Source organism: Globicephala melas, chromosome 4, assembly GCF_963455315.2.
Source record: "Globicephala melas chromosome 4, mGloMel1.2, whole genome shotgun sequence".
Lineage (NCBI taxonomy): Eukaryota > Metazoa > Chordata > Mammalia > Artiodactyla > Delphinidae > Globicephala > Globicephala melas.
In genome coordinates, this window is record NC_083317.1 from 71,889,571 (window position 1) to 71,915,019 (window position 25,449).

General features: G+C 45.2%; 1 protein-coding gene across 1 annotated transcript; it reads left to right on the forward strand.

The window, feature by feature from the left end:
• The first annotated feature begins 1,458 nt into the window (after positions 1-1,458).
• Positions 1,459-25,353, forward strand: NRROS (negative regulator of reactive oxygen species). Its single transcript, XM_030859760.2, has 3 exons — positions 1,459-1,552; positions 18,940-19,060; positions 23,202-25,353. The coding sequence occupies exons 2-3, from the start codon at positions 18,953-18,955 to the stop codon at positions 25,170-25,172; spliced, it is 2,079 nt and encodes a 692-aa protein (XP_030715620.1). The 5' UTR covers positions 1,459-1,552; positions 18,940-18,952; the 3' UTR covers positions 25,173-25,353.
• Positions 25,354-25,449: the final 96 nt, after the last annotated feature.

Sequence of the window (25,449 nt, forward strand, 5' to 3'; positions counted from 1 at the left end):
GTAGAAAATGTGTATACCATGAGAAGAAAAGGCCTAAAAGATAACCTTGGTTTGTGACAATTTGACTTTTGTTTAGTTTTTTTCCATTGGTGTTATCATTATTACCGTTACGAACGAATATTTTAGGGAGCAGAGACAATTTACTGGATGTTTGGGGCAGGAAGGACTTGCTCCTGTTCTCTTAGGATGAACACGCTAATGATAATAATGCAATACAGAATCACAAATCTACAGGCTACAAGAGATGCGAGCGAGCCCTCGAGGCTGCTTCAACTCTCCAGATCTGATGGGAAAGAGCAGAACTGGAGATCCTAGCTCTGACTCACGGAGTATGCTTGTTTGTATTACTCTTTCCGAATGCAGCAGACACTGTAAATATTTTGCCTTCTCCACTAGATGGTAAGCTTTTGGGTTTTTTGTTTGTTTGTTTTAATTTTTTAAATTAAATTTATTTATTTATTTATTTTATTTTTGGCTGCGTTGAGTTGTCGTTGCTGCGCCCGGGCTTTCTCTAATTGCAGCAAGCAGGGTCTACCCTTTGTTGCCGTGTGCAGGCTTCTCATTGCGGTGGCTTCTCTTGTTGAGGAGCACGGGCTCTAGGCATGTGGGCTTCAGTAGTTGTGGCACGCAGGCTCAGTGGTTGTGGCCCTTGAGCTTCGTTGCTCCTAGGCATGTAGGATCTTCCCCGACCAGGGCTTGAACCCGTGTCCTCTGCATTGGCAGGCTGACTCTTAACCACTGCGCCACCAGGGAAGTCCTAGATGGTAAGTTTTTGGAGAAGAGGAGCTATGAGATAATGCATAGAAAGCGCTTAGTGTAGCGCCTGGCACACCTCTTTGATGGCGGCTACTATGAATTCAATTATCCTTTTGCATTCTTGGCAAGAGCTAGCAGGGAATTTTGTACATATCGGGTACAAAAAAATTCATCCATGCTGCCTACGATCAAGCAGTTCATGGCACCACAAAGCAATTTCCATTTCTTTTTCTTTTTTTGATTTGCTGGAGTCAAGTAAAGACTAGCTGAGCGGATGACTCTCTCCCATTTGGGAAACGTGTATCCTACCCATTCTCAAAGTTTGCCCTAGCTTGACCCTTGGACATAACCTTGAAGAGGAGTTTCTGGGTCAGCAGAGCTCGTAGGCAGGGCCCCCAGTTCCCTACCCCCTCAAAATCTCGAAGGCCAGAAGCCCTGGGGAGCCTTGGTTAGCACTGCTGGGAGACCATAAAAATATGTGGCCTCTTTCGCCACTAATCCAGTAGGTAGTCCGGGGGCCACTGCCTCCCGCCCTCCCTCCCGCCCTCTCCCATCCCCCCTGCCACCCACCCGCGGCGGCAGTTCTAAGATGCCTGCTCTCTGTGAGTGCTGAATTGCTGAGCTGCTCGTTCTCCATGTGACTTCAGTTTCCGTCAGTTCCTTCCGCAAGTGCTAAAATAACCTGATGCCCCAGAGAGAGCAGGCAGTTCAACCCCGCGTTCGGCTGCTGTCGAGGAGGAGGCCAGAGCCCCGGGAGAGGATGCGCCCCGCGGAGCCGCCTGGGCCTGCGGGAGCCGTGAGTATTTCCTGAGGGGCAGCCGCGGTCCCTCCAGAAGCGGGCGGCTCGGAAGAGTGGGAAGGCAGGAGGTCAGCGTCCGTGGCCCACAGCTCGGGGCTGACGGGGAAGTTGTGGCTTGCTGCATCCAAGCTCCACCAGTTCTGTTTGGGGGCTACAGCTCTGGGTGGAGGTGGAAATACCTCCTTCTGGGAGACTTAGAGGTGGCGTGGTGTAGTGGAAACAGTGAGGGCTTCAGAGTCAGACCTGGGTCTGATTCCTGACTCTGTGGGGGGAATTCCTGAGCCTCGGTTTCTTTGTCTGCGAAACGGGAACAGTAATGCTCCCTCCCTGGGCTGGATGACTGGATGTAGTGAGACTGCTCTGTGAACACTCAGCCTGCCTTCCCTGCCCAACAACGTGGACTGAGAACCACGATTTCATAGATGAAGACCCTGCAACTCATTAACAACAACATATTTATGGATATCTTCCATGTGCAGGCGAGTTGGAGTTCAAGGTGTTGGGTGGGGCTAGAGCTGTGAAGAAGACAAAGCCCCTTCCCCACAGAGTGTGTATCCTTGGGAGATTCCCCAGGTTCTGTTACTTGAACCCACAGCCTGACTAGAGTCCAGGCCTCCGATCCCCTTGTACAGTGTTCTTCTGTAGCCCACGCAGCTTCTCCATGTGGGCTAGATTGTGGAGGATTCAGCATATATCCCCCTGCCCTCAGGAGCTGACAGAAGTAAGGAGCCACCGAGCGGGCTGTGTGCCGCCCACAGAATGGGCTGCCAGCTCACCGCATCCCTGAGGGGAGGTGACCACGTGTCCAACGGTGGCTGGGACTCCAGGAGGCTGAGGCAAGGTCCTAGGAATGGAGCCCCTGGATAGGGCTGGTCCAGGGTGGCGCACTTCCAGGTGGGAGTGAAGGGACTCCACGGGAGGTTTCTTCCATGACGGGAACAGCCTATTAGGAGTCTGGACAGCAGAATCATTCGAGTTTGTAGAGTTGGCCTTCTGAGGTCTCCTGTGTCCCCATCACCTACCGGCTGTGCTGCACAGACTCTTTCTGTGGAGGTTGATGGTTTACTGGGTTTTATAGCCCTGAGACTTATTTATTTTCCTCACATACCACATAGGTTTGTACATGTATGTTTGAGAGTTCCTAGAGGGGATTATAGAATCATGGGCCCCGGGGATGGGGGGTAACCTCAACTCCCGTCTTTAGGTTCAACAAAAATCAAAACCTCTTTCACAAAGAGGGTGATCTCATCTAATGGGCACCCTCGTGGGAACTTCATGAACACCCATGTGAACCTGATCCCATAGAGTCCTTAAACCCATCATCCAAGAACAGGAGGCTCCCAAACAGAGAGCAGGCTCCTGGTAATTGCCCCGGGGCCTGTGTTAGGGATACATTGACCTGTCTGTCTCTAGTCTTTTTGATTCTTTCGAAAGAGTGATGCTAGTACTGATTGTAATTTGTGTTCTGGCTGTAGTGTGCATCCACATCACAAAGTGTGAGCTAGATTCTTGGATGGAACACTAGGTGTACCTCACATCATGCTCAGATCCACACTGTAACCACATACATTAGGGGAGGGTGGGCTTTCACCCGTGACTGAAAAACATTATCTTTCTAGGACATGCATGTATGGTCAGGGATGCTCACTGATGTATCTGCACATTAGTGACAAATATTTTTCTCTATTATTCTCATTTCCCCCAAAATTATTCTTCTCAACCTCATCATCAAATGAATGTTATGTGTTCAATATGTGGGGGGTTCTGGGCTATGTTAGATGCTGGTCTCTGAAAGCTCAGAGAGGTGAGGAGAGGGAAAAAGGCTACTGATCTTATCAAGCGTCACAAGCAACTGTCAACTTGAGTTTAGGGGTCGTTTAGTTTCACATGACAAAAACCTAACTGAGCTTGGTTTCAGGGGGGAAAAAAAAGAGGATTTATTGTTTCAAATGACCAAAAACTCTATGAGGAATAACTTCAGGCATGGCTGGATCTGGGTGCTCAAACATTGCCAGGCATCCATCTATCTCCATTCCTCACCTTTGCTTTCCTTTGTGTAGGCTTCATTATCAGGCAGATCCTAAAGCTGTTGACAAAGATGGCTGCCTGCAGCTCTCAGCTTAATTCCCACCAGTTTGGCATCTGAAACAGGGAGAGGAAAGCCTCTTTTCTAATAGTCCTAGCAAAAATGTTTAGATTGATTCTCATGGGCTTGGCATCTGTGCTGTACCTGTTATAAACCAATCACTGTGGTTAAGGAATTAGGAGGCTCTGATGGGCCCAGCCTTGATCATAGGGCTCATCTTGGAGCATGAGTTGAGGCTAGACCCGAAAGAACACAGACTTGAAGAAAGGGAGGGGGTTGGTCGCACAACAGTGTAAATATACTTAACACTAATGATTTCTACACTTAAAAATGGTTAAGGTGGTAAATTTTATGTTAGTGTATTTTACCACAAGTAAAACATTTTTTAAAATAAAAGGAAGAGAGAAAAGAAAGGAAGTGGTGGTCTCCTCAAAGGGGAATTGAGGAGCTGTTACCAGAAGGAGAAATGAACCTGGGTAGGCAAAACCAACTGATTTCCAGAGGGCGTGGAGTCAGCGGCTGAGACCAAACCACACGTGTCTTCTCATTTTGATGTGTGAGTGATTTCAGGCTGAAGAAAGGGCATAAAAGAGGAAGTAGAACCCTGTAGTGGTTCTCACTAGCGAGGTGGGCATGAGGAGCAGGGCTGGTGCTAAACGTGGCCACAAAACGCTGTGAGGACACAGGGACTCCCCACCTCCAACCTCAGCCCACAAGGTCACCTTGCTCAAGTGCTGTGCTGTGTGCCCCAAGAAACTTTCTGTTGGCCCCTCCAAGAAAGAAAAGAATCGGGAGGGGATTTTTCTTCACAAGGTAGCACTTGGGGCTCTCTGTCTTTCCACCCTGGCTCTCTTAAGCAGGACCTAAGTGTCTGAGGCAACCCAGCACCCACAATGTTGCTCAGGGGCTCATCTTGGGGTGCACATCATACTCCCCAATAACTTCATATCATTCTATTTTAGATGTCAGGCTGGACACTGGCCCCTCCTGATCGTCTCTACTTTTGCTCCTTATTAGGCCCAGCCATGATCCCTCAGGTCTCTCCTGGCTTTCCAGTGTCTCCCCTCAGTGGTCCCACCAAAGGGAAAGGCTGAGCTCTCTTCCTCAGCCTGTAGGGTCCGTGGCAAGTGGGTCTTTCCATGCCTGGCCCTGGGCCACCTCCTTCACCCTCAGACATGTTAATGGTCTCCCTATCACTGCCCAGCCTGACACCCTGAGACTTCCTCGTGGGACTCTCCTGATGGCCTTTTTCTTTTTCAGGTTCTTGTACCCTTCCTCGGGTCCCTAAACTGAAGTTTCCATTTTCACTAATGTTACTGTCTTCTTATTTCCTTCTAAATCCCCAGTTTTTTCTAGGCTTTCTAACTCTTTTTACAGAACCTCCAAAGGCCCTCATCTCTATCATAGGTACACCCCATGGCATTGACAGCATACCTCATCCCCAGAGAAGACCATAGCCCTCTGAACACTCAGGGGTGCTATTCAGGATATCAAACACCACATGGAACGGGCACTGACCAAACAGAATGGACATTGTCCTTAGAAGCAGGGTCCTGGGGGCCCCTGCTGGGTCAGATGTTACCTCCTTGGTTGCTGGATCATGGGGGAGAGGGAACTGGGAGTTACAAGAGAGGGGCCAGGCAGCTGGGGTGGGGCTCATGGGATACCTGTTTACCAACAACTACTTACCTGTGCAACCCAGCTGAACATTCATCCAACATATATTCCTCCCATACAGGTGCGCATCGAGCACCTCCTACCTGGGCCAGAGCTCAGCTCTGGTTTTGGCTTCACTTTCTATAAGCCATGAGACTTAAGATATTCATTTTGGCCTTTTTGAAATTTGGATTTCTTATCTGTAAAATAGGGACAATAAGCAAGGACTCTAACATAGATATTTGTGCACAAATGTTCATAACAGTATTATTCACAATGACCAAAAGGTAAAAACAACCCAAATGTCCATTGATGGATGAATGGAGAAACAAAATGTGGTCTATATATTATTCAGTCATAAAAAGGAATGAATTTCGGATGCATGCTATAACATAGAGGGACCTTGAAACCCTTATCCTAAATGAAATAATCCAGGCAGGAAAGGACAGATGTTATATGATTCCACTTATATGTGGTACCTAGAATAGGCAAATGTATAGAAAGGGAATAGTGGTTATCAGGGGCTGAGGGGAGGGAAGAATGGGAAATTATTGTTTGATGGGAAAGAATTTCAGTTTGGGATAATGGAAAACTTCTAGAGAAGGATAATGGTGAGATTGCACAACAGTGTGAATGTATTTAATTCTACTGAATTGTACTCTCAAAAAGGGTTAAAATGGTAAATTATATGTATATTTTACCACAATAATAAATGGAGGTAATAATTCCTACTATGTAGAACTGTTGCAAGTATTACATGAGATCAAATTTCTATAAGAAGCCTTTGCAACCTCAAGTGCTATTATTATTATTATTAACCAGTAGCACTAAATTATCATCCAGTTGTTTTGGCTTTATCCAACAACTCCCTAAAAATCATTATTTGGGGGAGGGCATTAAAAATATCACTACTCCCATTCCTCTGTGAACTCAAATAAGTGTTAGAGAAGGGCTTCCCTGGTGGCGCAGTGGTTGAGAGTCCGCCTGCCAATGCAGGGGACACGGGTTCATGCCCCAGTCTGGGAAGATCCCACATGCCGCGGAGGGCTGGGCCCGTGAGCCATGACCGCCAAGCCTGCGTGTCCGGAGCCTGTGCTCTGCAATGGGAGAGGCCACAACTGTGAGAGGCCCCCATACCGCAAAATAAATAAGTAAGTGTTAGAGAGAGAAAAAGAATTGGCCTTAAAACAGGTAACCCACCTTGCTAGTATAATTTGAGGATTTTTAAAAGCATAAAATTATCTCTCCTACTGTCCTGAAACTACACCATGAATGTTTTGTTATTTTTCATTATTACCTATATAAATACCTGTTAAAGAGCAGTTCATTAAAGAGGATATCATTCACTCTTTAGTATGAGCTGCTTTCCTGCTAATTCTGGCTGAGAACACTAAGGCAGTGATTATCAAATCTTTTTTTTTTCTTCTTACAAGACAGAAACTTTTTTTTTCCCAAATAAAATAGCTGACTTTGCAATCTCAATTAAATTAAGATTAAATTAATTAAATTGACCCAGAAGATTGAAAAAGTAGGAACTTTTTTTTTTAAGGTTAAATCACTTGATATGCAGGGGCTTCCCTGGTGGCACAGTGGTTAAGAATCCACCTGCCAGTGCAGGGGACATGGGTTTGAGCCCTGGTCCGGGAAGATCCTACATGCTGCGGAGCAACTAAGCCCGTGCGCCACAACTACTGAGCCTGCGCTCTAGAGCCCGCGAGCCACAGCTACTGAGCCTGTGTGTCACAACTATGGAAGCCCGTGCACCTAGAGCCCATGCCCTGCAACAAGAGAAGCCACTGCAATGAGAAGCCCACTCACCTCAACGAAGAGTAGCCCCCAGTCGCCACAACTAGAGAAAGAACACACAGCAACGAGGACCCAAAGCAGCCAAAAATAAATTAATTAATTAATTGATTTTAAAAGTCAGTTGATATGCATTCTGAAGTATTTAGGGGGAGGTGTACGTATGACTCTAATCTGTTTTGAAATGCATCAAAAAATAAGATGGCTTGAAGGATGGATAGAAGGATAGGTAGATGGATAGATATGAGATTAAAAACAAATATAATAAACTATTAATAGTAGAATCTAGGTAGTGGGTATACCAGTGATCACTGTTAAATTTTTTCAACTTTTCTGTATGTTAAAAATTTTCATAATAAAAATTGGGGGAAAAGTCAAATTACTATTAATACCCAATTACCACTCATATTCTTTCCATAAACATAAAAATAAAATATTTTTTTAAATGTAAGACTTCCATAGGCATTATAACTATACTATAGTAGCATGTTATTTGGATTATTGAATTATTGCACATCTGAACTATGAGGATATGATGAGGAGGTGACACATGTCCTGGGCCTTGAAGGATGAATAAGAGTTCAGCAGTTGGAGAATACCAGAAAAAGGGCCTTTCCCACAGAGGAAACAGTGTGTGATTTAGTCAGGGATAGCCAGTATCCCAGGATGGCTGGGGCTTGTGGAATTGACACTGAGTTTTGCTGGCTTCACAGACTAAGTTTGAATTGCAGCTCTAACATCTCTAGCTATGTGGCCCAAACCTTTGTGAGCCTCAATTTACCAAGTGTAAGATGAGGATGATAACATTTACTTGCTAGGATTTTGTGAGGATTATTATATGTAGAGCACCTGGCCTAGCACTTATCCCAAGGTGAGCACTCAATAAACATTAGATACTACAGTTAAGAGCCTAGAAGACAATCTGGGAGCTTGAGTACTATCCCAGTTGAGCTGATCAGTTATCAGGAATCTATATCATTTCATTCCTCAGTTGCCCTCTTTCTCAAGGGAACCAGGGTCGGCTGGTTGGGTGGGAGTGATACATTTCCAGTCTGGGCAATAAATCTCGGTTATCACCTATAATTCCTTCCATCCATAATCTCCCACAGACTCTGGGTGTTGTCTCCTCTGAATATCCCAAGGCTCACACATGGAAGGGAGAAGGTACTGCAGTTCCTCTCTCTTAGTTAACACCAGCTCCCTATTTGCACAGAGGAACTCTGCCTTCCCTTTAGCCTGACACTACCTTATCTTACTAGTGTAATCCACAACATTTCCTTATTGACAAAGCCTTTTCACACACATTCTCTCATTCTTTTATTTTTTAATTCATTTTCTTATTTATTTTATTTTTGGCTGAATTGGGTCTTTGTTGCTGTGCGTGGGCTTTTTCTAGTTGTGGCGAGTGAGGGTTACTCTTCATTGCGGTGCGTGGGCTTCTCATTGCGGTGGCTTCTCTTGTTGCAGAGCAGGGCCTCTAGGCACACGGGCTCAGTAGTTGTGGCTCGCGGGCTCTAGAGCGCAAGCTCGAAGTTGTGGCACGCGGGCTTAGTTGCTCCGTGGCATGTGGGATCTTCCCGGACCAGGGCTCGAGCCCGTGTCCCCTGCATTGGCAGGCGGGTTCTTAACCACAGCACCACCAGGGAAGCCCTCTAATTCAGTCTTGACACAACCCTGTGAGGTCAGCAAGGCAGCTGTTATTGTCAACCAGAACCACCACAGGAGTGAAATGATCAGAGAGAACAAACCTATATACTGAACAGAAACAACAAGTTTGAAACGAATGCGTTATTGGTTGGGTGCCTATCCACAGAGAGTATGTATGTCTCTCTATACAAAGGAGACACCACCAGCCGCATAAGAACAAGGTGTTATCACCCCCGTGGGAGCAGATTTGCATCTTTTAAGACCTGTGGCCAGATGCAGCCTGTGTCTATGGAACGGGACAGAGTGACTTGACTTCTGTTGGTTCTAAAGGGCTGACCTTGACCACACAGGGAAGCTGGTTGACTCATTTGTAGCCCCGAGGAGACAAAGTCAGCAGGGTAGCACTCAGGCAGCGCTCCACACCCTGGCTGCCTGGCTTTGCTATAGGAAGAGCCCAAAGGAAGAAGAGCTGCTGTGGCCTCCAGCCTCCCTCCAGGTGGAGGCAGAGCCTCAACCTTTCCCAGACGAAGACTTTTCTCACCAGAGCCTTTGTGGAGCCTGGCTGACCAGGTGTGCTAGGCTCCGAGTAGGAAAAAGAGATCTGGATTTTAAACTGGTGCTTGGAAACCATGGCATTGCATTCTCTGTGGCACCTTGTCCGTGTCACTTCATTTCTCTGGCCTGAGTGTTCTCACCTCCGAAATACTGGTGGATAGTCCCTTCAGAATGCTGCATTTCTTCTCAAAAGGGTGGTCAGTTACAAAATTTGAATGAAAGTGCAGTTGCTAAGAGTCACATGCCACAGAACTGTCCTTCCTCACATAAATTCTTAGGACCACATATTCAAGGAGCATTCCAACAAATTCAAATGATGCAACTCCTCATTTCTTTGTCCAGATTTAAAGGGGGATCCAAGTCCTGGAAGCAAATGCAAAGGGGCCCCAATAGTACAATAGGGAAAATACAAAACAGAATGTGTAGTATATTTGTTAAAAAAATATGCATGCATCTGCATGTGTGTAGAAAATACTTGAAAGGGTACATACATGTCAGCATCTCAACAGTGGGGAGAATTGCACCTGATATTTACTTTGTCCACATCTGTATTTTTGCTTCTTTATATTTTCTAATTTGCCAGCCATCAACTTCAATTACTATATTAAGATAAGCTTTTAAAGAATAGAAACAATCTATTATTAGTTAAAAATTAAAATATACGTCATAATCAGAGCCTAATAAATATCACTGAAATAGAGAATTTCTTATAATTACTTAGAATTGAGTTGATTGTGAGTGTGCTTAAAAGGATTATGTTTGGAGTCAATGGAAGAAAAAATATCACTGACTAATAACTAAAATAAGTTTTATTATACACACTACTTTTACTTTTCAGAGTCCAGGGGTTTTAGATCTGGGGTTGCATATTCCTAGCCCAGCCCCTGGAAAGGTGGCTGCAAAGGTAAAGGAAGAGTCCAGGGTAAGGGGACACATGGAACAGGTTCAAAGCCTGGCTCTTATCTTGAGTACATCACCAACTTCTTGGCCTCAATATCCTCCCCAGTAAAATGGGAATCATAATGCCTGTGTTGCAAGGTTATTACTGTATTAAGACAACTTTTATAACAAAGTTCAAAAAATAGTTTTTGTCATCATTATAGTATCCTCATCCCTGGGAGGCTGTCCACCTGCCTGTGCTTTAACACACCTGGGGTGGCAGCTGCCTGTTTAGTGAGCAGGTTCCTGACATCTTTCTGTGTTGAATATATTGCTACTGAAGCATTTTTAATTGCCACACATTATACCTATTGTATAGCTGTATCATAATGTATTTAGCCAATCCTTTCATTGTTGGACTTTTAGATGATTTCCACCTTTTTATTTTTATCACTGAATATTTGCAGTATTATCACTGAATACAGCAATGAATATTTCTGTAAAAATATTTTTACCTATACTGTAATTCCTAAGTATAAATCCCTAGAAGTGGAATTATTGTATAAAATAATGTTTTCAAGGTCTTTGATAAATCGTGTTAAATTGTCCTTCAGAAAAAGTGTGCCAGTTTGCTCTCTCCTATCTGCAGGATATGAGACAATTTCGGGGGGCACTCAAAAGCCATTGTATTGCCTATATTTTAACAAATTCATTATTTTTTAAAACTTGAAGTATAGTTGATTAACTCTGTTGTGTTAGTTTCAGGTGTACAGCAAAGTGGTTCAGTTATACACATACCTATCTATCTATTCTTTTTCATGTTCTTTTCCATTATAGGTTATTACAAGATACTGAATACAGTTCCCTGTGCTACACAGTAGGTCCTTGTTGGCTATCTATTTTATATATAGTAGTGTGTGTTTGTTAATCCTAAACTCCTAATGTATCCCTCCCCCACCCTTTTCCTCTTATGGTAACCATACGTTTATTTTCTATGTGAGTCTATTTCTGTTAACAAATTCATTATTAAGAGAGGAAGCCAGAGAAGCAAATTACGAGGGCTGAATTCACACATCTCAGTTCTAAATGCTCTCTTGTTCCAATCCTCAATTTGCAAGTTCTTTTTTTTTTTTTGCGGTATGCGGGCCTCTCACTGCTGAGGCCTCTCCCGTTGCAGAGCACAGGCTCCGGACGTGCAGGCCCAGCGGCCATGGCTCACAGGCCCAGCCGCTCCGCGCCATGCGGGATCCTCCCAGACCGGGGCATGAACCCGTGTGTCCTGCACCGGCAGGCAGACTCCCAACCACTGCGCCACCAGGGAAGCCCTGCAAGTTCTTTTTTAACGAGTCAATATTCTTTGCAAAATATAGGAATGTTTGACCAAAAATACAACTGGTTCTTTACTTTTACAACTATTCTGCATTTTCTTTTACATGTAATTCCAAAATCAAAATTTAAAAATCTTTGGATGCGAAAGTACACATTTTGTACATTTCTCCAAAGAAGATATAGAAATGGCCAATAAACACATGAAAAATGTGCAACATTACTAGTCATCAGGGAAATGCAAATCAAAGCAACAAAGAGATAGCACTTCACACCTGCTAGGATGGCTATAATAAAAACGACAGAAAATGACAAGTGTTGGTGAGGATGAGGAGAAATTGGAACTTTAGTAATGTTGCAGACATCACACCCTTTACCTCTAAATAATTCACTGTGTATTTTATAAGAACAAGGATAGGGCTTCCCTGGTGGCGCAGTGGTTGAGAGTCCGCCTGCCGATGCAGGGGACGCGGGTTTGTGCCCTGGTCCGGGAAGATCCCACATGCCGCGGAGCGGCTGGGCCCGTGAGCCATGGCCGCTGAGCCTGCGCGTCTGGAGCCTGTGCTCCGCAACGGGAGAGGCCACAACAGTGAGAGGCCCGCATACTGCAAAAAAAAAAAAAAAAAAATTAACAAGTAACTTTATTAATAAGATACTTTAAGACTATATTAATATCTTGTTTCCCAACAAATTTTCACTCTTTAGTTTTACCATCCCTTGTGATTCTTGCCTGTAGGGTGCACTTTGAAAAATACATTCTTGCATTCAGATTTCAGCTACTTTCTAATTTTCAGGTAGCATCATAATGCTTGAATGTGCTCCTTTGAAATATTACGTTCTGTTTTGTCTTTGTGTTCAAGCTTATCAAAGAGCGCACGTCCTGTTTTAGTTATGTTCTTTTTGTTGCTAAGATGCAACTTTTGGGCCAGCCTATGGGGGTGGTGATGGTGGTGAGGTGCTATCATGAAAAACCATGGAGCTTGGAAATGAGCCCAGCCATTTTCCAAGAACTACCAGGAACCAGAGAGGCAGACTTGAGCCCATCTCCCCACCCTCTCTCCCAGCCTTCGCAGTCTACCCTCTTGTCATTCTTCCTAGTCCATCTTCTCTGATCTTTGCCCTCTGTTGACTATCTCATTCCTTTCTTTCCATATGCCTTGTCATCTAGCTTCTGCTTTTGCTTCCTCGTGGCAAATCCCTCAAAAATTCAACTCCACCTCCTCTCTCTGTGCCTCTTGGCTCCAATATCACTGCTAATTCCCTAATTCTCTCCCTTGTCTCTCTGCGCTGAGACCACTCATAGGGTGACGGCCACAAGTAAGGAGTGACCTCCCTTGGTCAGGTGCTTCCTGAAGGTTCTGTCAGCTTGGTGGAGGTCCAGGTAGTGGTGAGGTCATAAGCTTCTCCTGAGGGCTGCCCCTCCAGAGGGACTGTGGGTCTGGTGGACAGAACAATTGACCTGGACAGTGGAAATTACAGTAGTACATCAACTGTGTTTCCTGAACCACAGTCAGGCCACGTGATCTAACACTTCTGTGCCCCTTTCAGGTGTGAGAGATGCTGTCTGGAAGCTCTAGTTTGAATGTCAAAATGTTAGAATTTTCAAGATATTTTAAAGGTTTATGTGTAATGCATTTTAAATTTAACAACTGTTTCCTGAGTACCTTTCTGAGAAGAAAGTTTGAAAAATGTACATTCCTGGAAATTTGGGGATAAAAGATTACCATAATCCCTCTCCCTTTAGGAACTCCAACATTTATTTTATTTTTCCCATTATTTTTTAATTTTGAAAAATTTCAAATTTACAGGAAAGTTAAAAGAAAGTACAGTGCTAAATTTTTCAGTTGGTAATAATTAGCTTTAATTCTCTCTCTCTCTCTCCCTCTCTCTGTCCTTCTCACTCTCTCTCTATCTTTGTTGAGCCATTTGAAAGAAGGTTACATAAATTGTAGACATCATGAAATTTCACCCCTAAATACTTCAGCATGCATTTCCTAACAATAAGGCATTTATCTGCATAACCACAACATCATTATCATACCTAAGAAAATTAGCAATAATCTGGCAATATCATTTGTACATAATATCACCTAAAAAGACATCACTTAGTACACATGTAAATTTCCCCAATTGTCTCAAATTTTTCTTTTAGAGATTTTTTTAAAATCCAAAATCAACTCAAGGTACATGCATGGGATTTGGTTATTATGTTTCTTAGTCACTTGTAATCAGACCTCTCCCCTCCCCTGCCTTTCTTTGTTTTTCAAAACTGACTTTATTTTGAAGAGTCCAAGCCAGTTGTCTTGTAGGACATCTTACAGTCTGACTGGTTCGTTATGACTGGTTCAGGGCAAACAATTTTTGGCAAGGGTGCTACCAATATGGGACTTTGTGTTTCCCAAGGCACCACACCTGGAGACTCAGGATGGAGGTGGTCTCATCATGGGAGATGCTAAGTATAACCATTTGGTGACAGTTGAGATCACTCTTTTTTTTTTTTTTTGCTAAGAATCAGAGACCAGGGCTGCTTGCCTGAGGCATTCAAATACCTCTTGGTAGCAGGAATTATTTGAAGTGGTCATAGACTGGGGTTTCTGTTCTTTATTATCTGTTTTCTGTGGTCTGTGACCAGCTGCCCTTCCCTTTCTCCCAGGGTCCCAAGTGGGATCTGCTCTTTTATTTTTAAACAAAGGCGGACTCCCTTTCTGTGGAGTCCTCTACCTAGCACCCGTGCCTTTTGTGTTCAGTGATGTCACCATCACACGTTTACACTCCATACTTGTGCAAACTCTGCTTCTAGAGATTCTGCCCCTCATCCCCTCTCCCCGCCCCACCCACAACCAGTCTATAAATATTTGTTTCTAACACTGAGAGTTCCCCACTTTCACCTGCAAGACCTCTTTCTTTAAAGCTTTTTAAGCTTATCTGATTATTTTGCAGAGAAAATTCTCAGTTACATGCTAATGTATGGATAACACTCTTAGCACTTGCTAATAGTGGCATCAGCAAAGAGCTTGCAGTCCCAGCTCTGGAGGCAGCTGCTGTAGTAGTAGCAGCAGCTGGAGAAGGTGGGGAGGTGAGAGGGAGTGAGGAGGTGATGTTCAGGGTGCCCCCGAATACTAGAAATCCAGCATCCTTTCCTGAAAATGAATCAGAAAATACCAACAAAGCAAAACCAAAACTCAGGTCAGAGTTACTCCTTAGTATTCCCAAACGTTGAGTGTGAGGATACCTTTTTATGGACAAAAATACCTGTAGATCAGCCCTTCCCTGATGGTTGTGTTTTACTATCCGCTGATAAAGACATTCCATGACAACAGAAACCTATTTGGAATTAATAACCCTTAAAAGAATAAGGGATATTAATATTTTTAAAAAAATATTAATAAGGAATATTAATACAGGAAAACCTACATCCATGTGAAAAAAAATAGTGTACATGTGTGTTTGTCAGGGCTTCCCTGGTGGCGCAGTGGTTGAGAGTCTGCCTGCCGATGCAGGGGACACGGGTTCGTGCCCCGGTCCGGGAGGATCCCACATGCCACGGAGCGGCTGGGCCCGTGAGCCATGGCCCCTGAGCCTGCACGTCCGGAGCCTGTGCTCCGCAACGGGAGAGGCCACAACAGTGAGAGGCCGGCGTACTGCAAAAAAAAAAGAATGGGACTTACTATTTTCTGCTTCCACACTTGGAAAGAACTCTTCAACCTCTTTATCTGGTTTAAGAAGAACAGATACAAGCAGATTCTGTTAATGCCATCTGCTTCTCATGTCAGGATCTCAGGTCTTCTATGGGTTATTTTGCCAGTGGTCACCTAGACCAGGAGGAAACATGGTACTTTTTCAGACCCTACTTGGAAAATGGGTTGATTTGCTGTTCTTTTGTATTAGTCTGTGGCTCCCACAGTGGTTCACAGCCCATGAAATAGGCACCCTTGGTCCAAGCCCTTTTAATTATAACAAGGGGAGGTTCCAGGTGACCCCATTTAAATTGTTAATGTCATACTGTCATGTGTGCTATCCATCATAATTGTTCTTCATTCACTTCCCTTTCTCCGCCAAAAATGCATCTAAGATGAGAAACATTTGGCTTAAAAAATGGATGTATTTTTCAGAAGATATCAGACAGATAGGAATAAAGTGGGATGGTTACTTTTTAAAAAGCACACTCAAGCGTAGACGCTGTCATACATCTGGAGACACTGTTGAGTGGTCCTCGCCCAGCTGAGGGTAAGTGTGGAGGGAAGCAGTCCTGTGCACACAGGAGGGGGCTCATGGGATTTTCCAATGAGACTTGGCATCCCAACTGTTTATCTTGTACTCCTCACCATGCCGTGGCTCTGAGGAAGGCTTCTGCAGCCACACACCCCAGGAAGAGTGTTTCTCAACCTAAACGGTTATTATTTTGAAAGTCTCTTATTGCTTTTCAGAGTCATTACATACCTTTTTGTTTTGTATTGTTCCAAGCCCATTCTCACTTACATCATTGTATCCGTCAGGCTCCAACCAGGAAACAGGAACACACAGATTATTTAAAACAGAGGAAATTTAATGCAGGAAATTGGCTACACGTGATGAAAGAGGCTGAGAAGCCAACCGGAGTACAGACAGTTAATCCAGAAATTAGCAACTTTGGGAAGCTGCCACCTCCCCTAGGTAAGGGGAGGATACTGGGAGGACTACCAGAGCCTGGGAGTCACCAGAAGAAACTCAAGGACTTCTCTAACCTCCCAGTAGTGCTCCCCATTGACCAAACCAGCCGGAGGCCAGCTGACACCCAGAGCCTTCAGAAATCAGTCCCTGCAAACCAGAGCTCGGTGGGGCAGGGTAAACTATGGCTCTGAGGACAAACTGCTCTCAACCAGCACAGTCATCTGTTACTGGGATTAGCTTTGTTTTTTTTTCTATTCAAATAAGTTTTTTCTGGAATTTATTAACGCAGAATTTGTAGTCCAACCTTCCCACGTAACTTTCACACATTTAGTTGGTAGAATGATTTACTCATTCTTCCACCAAATTATTCATTCTTTTCCCTTTTTTCTGTGGCTGTTCAATTACCTTGGAGATTACACATAGGAGTAACAATCACTCGTCCAGCTCACTGGTGTTAAGAACTCATAAATAATAATTGTTATTAAGTACCTTCATAGTTGAAGCACTTATGTATATACTATTTGATTCTCATAAAAATTCTGAGTAGTTATTATTATCTCTGTTTTATAACAGGATTATCTGAGTCTCGGAGAATTTATGTGAATTGCTCAAGGACAAATAACAAATACTGGAGCCAGAATTCAAATCCTGGTCTGTCTGGTTCCAAATCCCATAGTTTTCTCAGGCTGTCTCATGAGAGACGGAGTGCCCAGAGGGCACAGCAAGAGTTTTTCTGGGCTGGTTGACTGAGTTTAGGAGAAAGGAGAAAATATGCTTTAAATTTGCAAAACTTTTCTTGTTGACCCAGAAATTAAAATTACACTCTGGGCATAACGGACACCAGACCCATCGAGCATTCCAGTCTGCACTCTAGACCTGAACACATCTAAACTCAGTATCAATATACAAGGTTGACTGTTCTAAAAGGCTCAGTGTCACAGCAGCATGTACCATCCCAAGCCTGACAGAGGAGATGAAGGATGAAGGGAGTAAGTCCATGGTTCCCATCTTTCTCTCTCTCCTCAATTCAAACCCAGTGAAATTTGAATGTTGGACAAATAATGAATTTTTTTTAGTATAAGTATGTCCCAAATATTGCATGGGACATATTTACACTAAGAAGTTGTTTTTTGTTTATCTGGCATTCCAACAGCATCTTGTAATTTGCTAAGTCTGGCAACCTTATCTCAAGGTGGGCAGTGATCCTACCGTGTGTGTGTGTGTGTGTGTGTGTGTGTATTGGGAGTTCACTGAGGACAGGAGCCCATATGGCCCTGTTTTTGCCATCTGTGCCCTGTACGTGCCATGAGGTAATAATTCCTGCACAGGTGCAGAAGTAGAAGGAGAGCCTGGGAAGGGGACTCCCAGTGTCTGGCAAATATGGCTGAATTCTGAATTGGAGGTTCCCTCTGTGGTAAGGAAAGCTGGCCTGACCTGAAGTGAAAGTTAAAGCTGACTTACCTGGATTCACTTAGCTTTTCTGTTAGTCTTTCACTGGTGAGTATTCAAATCTGACCAGAAAGTTAAAATTAGCCTTAGAGATGTGTAAACTTATTCAAAGAAAGGGAAAGAGGAAGGGGCCCAAGATGGCTAGATGCGTCAGGCAGAAATGTCTGTGAGTCCCATGGAATAGGTGAGGAGTCCATGTTAGCACTGGAACTGCTGGCCCAGGAGACAATTCAAGGGCAGACCCTGTGGTCCTTCCTGTGGTCCTTCCTGGGGGGATGTCAAGGAGAGGACGGGGCAGGCAAAATGCTGGGACCAGGCTCTTGCCTCTGATTCTGAGGAATGCAGAGCTAGGAGGGGATGCCACTGGCTATAAACTCTCCCAACAAGAGGGTAGTCAATTCAACAGCGCCTACTGGGAGAGAAATTACCCTGGCTACTCATCCTAGAGCTTGGGGGTGGGGGTTCTGGGGGCTACTTCCAGCCCTGCCACTAAGTCGATCTGGAACCTTGAATAAGCCCTTATTACCTGTGGCCTTTTTATCTTTGGCCCTGTAAAAATGTGGCAGTGGAGGGTATATTACATTTCCATTATGGTTTCTCTTAGTTCTAAAATTCTATTGGTCTATGTATAATTTTATGCCTTCTCATGACTCCAGTTGTGTGCTCACCGGCCAGGTAAGAGAGCCGGTAACCACACTTCATCAATAACCCTTATTATATCTGAAGATTGCTTTTTCATTTTTCCCTCAGCATTTTCCCTCATGCAGGCAAAATATCAAAATCCTTTTTTCAAAGGTCTCTATTCAAATGAGTTAATCAGTGAGGTCTACTCTTTTCTAAAAGCCTCATGTTGACACAGCAATTAGTAACTCTATGAGACCAGAGGCTACAATTAATGTTTCAGTCCCAGTTCACTATTCATTCATTCAGCAGATATTTATTGAGCTCAGGTGATGCATGGCAGATTTGAGCTTTGAGAGGAACATTTCAAGAGAACTATGAAACATGGCAAACTCTAGGTGACCTGAGACCCAGTTCCTCAAATGATTTGCTTCTCTCTTCTGTTGCTGGACTCTTGGGAGTTTCAGGTTCAGCCACCTGCCCATCAAATGGTAGAAGCAAAATGAAAATGAGTTCTTGTTGACAGTTGAGTGAGAGGTTAAATGTGTTGGCTAAGTTGAGGTATTTGAATAATCTGTGGGTTTCCACCTCCCTGTAGCCGTGGGCCTCCAACAGCGGACATACTGAGAACTGGCTCTTTCTCCCGGGAGCGCATAGCATCCCTCTGGGATATCCTTCTCTTACCCGCTTCTTCCTTGCCCTCTGTCCACAGTGCTGCACTTGAGATGGAGTTACTGCCCCTCTGGCTCTGCCTGGGTTTTCACTTCTTGACAGTGGAATGGAGGAATCCAAGTGGAAATGTCATGGCCACTTCCCAAGGGGGCTGTGAGTTGGTGAGTTTTCCTGGGCACTCCAAGTTGTCTGTTGCTCCTGTCCTGACGAGGTTGGGTCCATTTGGAAAGCTGATGGATTGTCAGTCAAGGAGGGAAGGGAATGAATGAGTCTGAATCACTCTGTACCTACTTACCACGATGCCATGTGCAAGCTGCTCTTTAATCAAAGGTAAAGATGATGCCTGGGAAAGGCCCTGCCCCACCTTTCTCATACCTGCTAAGGACAGGTGATCCCAGAGACAGGCCAAGGTCAGCCACCTGGAACAAGAACACCTTGTTAAGAATCTGGATGATGGAGCTCCACTAATGGTATCAGAATCTCTTGGTGGGGGGGAATATTAAAGTTGAAGAAGCCCTGACTCAGAGTCTGTGTGTGAGCCCACGGCAAATGCTTAACCAGCTGTACTGAAGAGCACGCTGCCCAGGCTGCCCTGCACAGCAACGTCCTTGACCACGCTCAGGCTTACAGCAATCCAGGGAGAGATGCCTGAGCTTTCACGGTTCACCCTCTCCAGGGCTTTCAGCCTATATGTGGACGCAGACTTGGCTCCTAATAACTGAGCACTCTCTAGAAATTTTCTCCTTTGCCTATAACTTAGTGGTATTAAAAGTTGAGCAACATACATTTAATGAATATTCCTTGAGCCGTGTTATATACTGGGCACTGGGAAGACAAAATGGATGTCGGGGTTAATAACATTCAAAAATGTGTTCTTAAAGCTGATGAATCTTAAAAACCCAGCTGGTCGTGGTTCTTGACCACTTTTAGTAACCTCTAACCACTGCGCTGAAGTAGACTCCGGTAGGGGGTAGGGATTGTGAGCCAGACCAGGTTTAAATCCCAGCCCCACCACTTACTAGCTGGTGACATTGGGCCAATCTGTGCTTCAGTTTCCTCATCTGTAAAATATGTAGGTAATAATAGTACCAACCAATAATACCATAACACTGGGTTGCAATGATGACTAAATGAGTTAATGTATGTAAAGCACTCAGAACAGTGCCTTGTGTGTAGTAAGTGCTATGTGTTTTATCTACTGTTATTATTCTTTTTTGCGGTACACGGGCCTCTCACTGTTGTGGCCGCTCCCGTTGCGGAGCACAGGCTCCGGACGCGCAGGCTCAGCGGCCATGGCTCACGGGCCCAGCTGCTCGGCGGCATGTGGGATCTTCCTGGACCGGGGCACGAACCCACGTCCCCTGCATCGGCAGGCGGACTCTCAATCACTGCACCACCAGGGAAGGCTACTGTTATTATTGTTGTTAGTCTCTGTCATACAGACGTCCATTATTCCCTTACAGAGACAATGAAAGATTAACTTCACAGTAGTTAATTCAGGAGTTACCAGGCATAAGAAGAGGAGGGAATAAAGCTCAAGTTCTTTGACAGCTTGCAGGGTTCAGGCTAGACTCCCTGCCTGACCCTCTGCAGCCTGGTGGGCAGGAGTAGGGACTCGGCTACCAGTGAGATCAAAGAGTGGCTTTCCAGTGCTCTTTTGAATTGAGGGTTGAGAGTTTGAAAGTCCAGCTACTCTCCAAAGCCCCTCCTTGCATTAGCCATGCAACATTATCACGAAGTGTATGTGGTAAGATTTCTTGGGCTCTGATGGCCACGTGGACTTTTTGCAACACGTCAGTGGGGCTGCAGGAATTGCAGAGACATGTCCCCAGCAACTGCAGCAACTCTGGTGAAACAGGGTCTCACAGCTTGAGGAAAGCCCCTAACCACAGCACTCTCCAGTCCCCACGGGGGGAAGACCAACACTTACTCAAATAAAGAAATACATCTTGTTTCTGTGTGGGGAGATTCAATTTTGTAAAGATGTCAGTTTTCCCCCAAATTACTCTGTGATTATAATGCAATCCCAATCAAAACTCCAAAGACTTTTTTGGGGGGGAGGGGAGGTGTAGAAAGAACTAGAAAAATTCATTCTAACATTCATCTGGAAATTAGATATAACTCAAATGCTCAACGATAGGAGATTAACTAATTAGAGCATGCTAATAATTGTTCCAGCAAACATTTATTAAGCATTTATGTGACAGGTTCTATGTTAAGTGCTTTACATAAACAATCTCACTGAATCCTAAAAAAAAAAAAAAAACCCAAGGGAAAATTACAAGTATAATTTACATTTTACAGATGGTGTAATGAAGGTCCCAACTGGTTAGGTACCAGCCCAAGCTCACCCATTTGATAAAAAGCAGAATCAAGATGGGCTGATCGTAGAGATCTGGCTCTTAGCCACTGTGCTATTCATGCAATGAACTAATGTACAGTTGCCTAAAAGAATGTGATCAAATTTACTTTTATTGCCAAGGCAATATATCTATCACATATTATTAATGGGGGAGGGGAGGAAGTCGCTTACTGAATGGTTTGTAGAGTACAGTCTCATTTTAAAATGTTTTTTATTTTTTATTTAAAATTGAAGTATAGTTGATTTACAATGTTGTGTTAGTTTCAGGTATACAGCAAAATGATTCATATGTGTGTGTGTATATATATATATATTCTTTTTCAGATTATTTTCCTGTACGGGTTATTACAAAATATTGAGTACAGTTCCCTGTGCTATACAGTAGGTCCTTGTTGGTTATCTATTTTATATACAGTAGTGTGTATATGTTAATCCCAAACTGCTGATTTATCCCTCCCTAATGGTAACCATAAGTTTGTTTTCTATGTCTGCAGGTCTATTTATGTTTTGTATATAAATTCATTTGTATCCTTTTTTTTTTTTTTTAAAGATTCCACATATAAGCGATATCATATGATATTTGTCTTTCTCTGTCTGGTTTACTTCACTTAGTATGATAATCTCTAGGTCCACCCATATTGCAAAGAAAAATTTTTTTAAGTTAGAGAATGTCTTTGGAAAAGAGTCCAGAGGAGATGTAACAAAAGGTTAACAACGTTTCTTTGAAGGAGAGGCTGAGGTTACTGAATAGTTTAATTTTCATTATTTCTATAGTGGATCAATTTTTAATCATGAGAAGTTTTATTTTAATAATCAGATAAAGAACTTGGGGTTCCAAGAGGTTAATTCCTTGCCCAGAGACCAAAGCTAATAAGTGTCAGAGCCAAGGTTCAGACTTGAGTCTGTCATCTTTTCCAAAGCTGTGCTTCTTCCTCTCTCTCAGGAGTTTTCTCCCCTGTTCCACTACTCTGCTTGCCCCGTGGGACTGGGCCCACAATTTTAGGCAATCACTGACCTTGTTGTACTGACCAATCTGTGGAAAGAAATGCCATTGCCCTTCCAACTCATCACTTAAAACTTTTTTCCTGGACACCGAAGGGATACCCTGTGGATGATTGCTTTTCCCAATCTTGTAGAAAGTGGGCTGAAGGAAAGTATCCTGAGGCTTGTGTGATTCCTGCAGTGAGACCAGACCCATCCGTCCTGCCAGCTTCGCCACACAGTCGCGGTAGAATGGCGTTCAGGAAAAGCACTGGATTGGGCAATAAGACCTCTGGGCTCCGGTCCCAGCTCTGTCACTGGCTCTTCACCTGTCCTCTCCAGACCCTTTTACTTCTCCGTATGATTCAGGCTGGTGATGAACTCTCACGTCCTCTTGAGCTGTAATATTTATCAATCGAGAGCGTAGAGGAGCCTCCCAGGCAAAATTCCTTCAGGTAAAATGAAGATGCCACAGTGCTGCTGGTTCTTGGGCAGCGTCCCTGTTAAACACACAGTGTTATGATCATAGCGATAACAATGCAATAGTGACCATTTGCATTAATAGCGTCCACTGTGTGCCAGGCACTGTGCAGCCTCTTGCCTAATCTCACTACAATCCTCTGAAGTAGGTGCTAACTTTATCTCCATTTTTCTGAGGAAACAATAGATTTAGACTAAATTATTTGCTCAAGGTCACATAGGGAATAAATGGCAGAGGTGGGATTCAAACCCAAGTAGAGACCTGATCCTCAGTTCCTCTCTGTAGTTAACACCAAACTGCAATACAATGGTCAGCACTCAGCACCCGATGGACAGGTTCTCAGATCTTCTCTAATATGCTGTGTGTGTTGAGTGAGGCCTGGAGCCTTAGTGAACAGTCTGATGAGTGAACTAAGTTTCTTTACACAAACCCTCACCTCAGAGGCCCCCGCCCTGCTGACGTGTGTTTTTGGACCTAGCTGGATGGAGTCGCTGACTGTCGAGGGCAGAACCTTGCTTCAGTGCCCAGCAATCTCCCACCATCCTCCCAGACACTCCTCCTGGATGCCAACCCTCTCAAGACCCTGTGGAACCACTCGCTGCAGCGTTACCCTCTCCTGGAGAGCCTCAGTCTGCACAGCTGCCACCTGGAGCACATCAGCCGTGGCGCCTTCCAGGAGCAGGCTCGCCTGTGCAGCCTGGCACTGCCTGACAACTCACTCTCCGAGAGCTACAAGGAGACGGCAGCTGCTCTCCACGGCCTGCGGGGTCTGCGCAGGCTGGACTTGTCAGGGAACTCCCTGACGGAAGACATGGCGGCCCTCATGCTACAGAACCTCTCTTCGCTGGAGTCCGTGTCCCTGGCCAGGAACACCATCATGAGGCTGGATGACTCCGTCTTTGAGGGCCTGGGCCGCCTCAGGGAGCTGGATTTGCAGAGGAACTACATCTTTGAGATTGAGGGTGGTGCTTTCGACGGCTTGCCTGAGCTGAGACACCTCAACCTGGCCTATAACAACCTTCCTTGCATTGTGGACTTCGCCCTCACCCAGCTGCGGTCCCTCAACGTCAGCTACAACGTCCTGGAGTGGTTCCTGGCATCGGGGGGAGAGGCCACCTTTGAGCTAGAGACGCTGGACCTCTCTCACAATCAGCTGCTGTTTTTCCCCCTCCTGCCTCAGTGCAGCAAGTTGCACACCCTCCTGCTGCGGGACAACAACATGGGCTTCTACAGGGACCTGTACAACACCTCGTCCCCACAGGAGATGGTGGCCCAGTTCCTCTTCATGGACGGCAACGTGACCAACATCAGCACCGTCAACCTCTGGGAAGAGTTCTCTTCCAGTGACCTCTCTGATCTCCGCTTCCTGGATATGAGCCAGAACCAGTTCCAGTATCTGCCAGATGGTTTCCTGAAGAAAATGCCTTCCCTCTCCCACCTGAACCTCAACCAGAATTGCCTGATGACGCTCCACATCCGGGAGCACGAGCTGCCAGGAGCGCTCACCGAGCTGGACCTGAGCCAGAACCAGCTGTCAGAGGTGCACTTGGCTCCGGGGCTCCCTGGCTGCCTGAGGAGCCTCCGGTCCTTCAACCTGAGCTCCAACCAGCTCCTGGGTGTCCCCACTGGCCTTTTTGCTGATGCCAGTAACCTCGCTACAATCGACATGAGCCACAATCAGATCTCACTTTGTCCCCGGCCGGGGGACTTAGACCCCGGGGGCACCCCCGGCTGTGTGGATTTCAGAAATGTGGCATCTTTGAGGAGCCTGTCTCTGGAGGGCTGTGGGCTGGGGGCACTACAAGACTGCTCGTTCCAGGGCATGGCCCTCACCCACTTAGACCTGTCTGGTAACTGGGGGCTTCTGAATGGAAGCATCGCCCCTCTCTGGGACATTGCCCCCACGTTACAGGTCCTGTCTCTCAGGAACGTGGGCCTCAGTTCCGGCTTCAAGGAGTTGGACTTCTCTGGGTTTGGGAATCTGAGGGACTTGGATCTGTCGGGAAATGCCTTGACCAGTTTCCCAAGGTTCAGGGGCAGCCTGGCCCTGCAGACCCTGGATCTCCGCAGAAACTTGCTCACGGCCCTTCCTCAGAGGGCTGTGTCTGAGCAGCTCATGGGGAGTCTGCGGACCATCTACCTCAGTCAGAATCCATATGACTGCTGTGGGGTGGAGGACTGGGGGGCCCTGCAGCGCCTGCACACTGTCGCCGACTTGGCCATGGTCACTTGCAACCTCTCTTCCAGGATCATTCGCCTGACGGAGCTGCCCGGAGGCGTTCCTCAGGTCTGTAAGTGGGAGCGGGTAGACATGGGCCTGCTGTACCTCGTGCTCATTCTTCCCAGCTGCCTCACCCTGCTGGTGGCCTGCACTGTCATCTTCCTCACTTTCAGGAAGCCTCTGCTTCAGGTAATCAAGAACCGCTGCCACTGGTCCTCCATATACTGACCTGGCTACGTGCCAACATTAGAAACTTGGTCTGTACACGTAAGGACATTTTCTCTGCCAGGTTTCAAGATCTGGTGCAGAGGACAAGTCTGAAGAACTGAGGTTTAAATTAAAGTTTAAAATGTTTCCATCCCTTAGTTGTCCCAAGTTCTTCCTCTATCATTGTGACGCATCCTCAATCATCCTGGTAAAATATTTATTAAGTGACATCTTATGAAAATAAAAAATGTGTCTTATAAATATTTTTTAAATCAAATGCAGCTTGTGTTTTTTTCTT

What these genes read in the sequence shown, in the direction of transcription:
- NRROS (XM_030859760.2), top strand. Translation starts at nt 18,953, where the DNA reads ATGGAGTTACTGCCCCTCTGGCTCTGCCTGGGTTTTCACTTCTTGACA. An exon ending in CCCAAGGGGGCTGTGAGTTG is followed by an intron (nt 19,061 to 23,201) that starts GTGAGTTTTCCT and finishes TTTTGGACCTAG; the next exon opens with CTGGATGGAGTCGCTGACTG.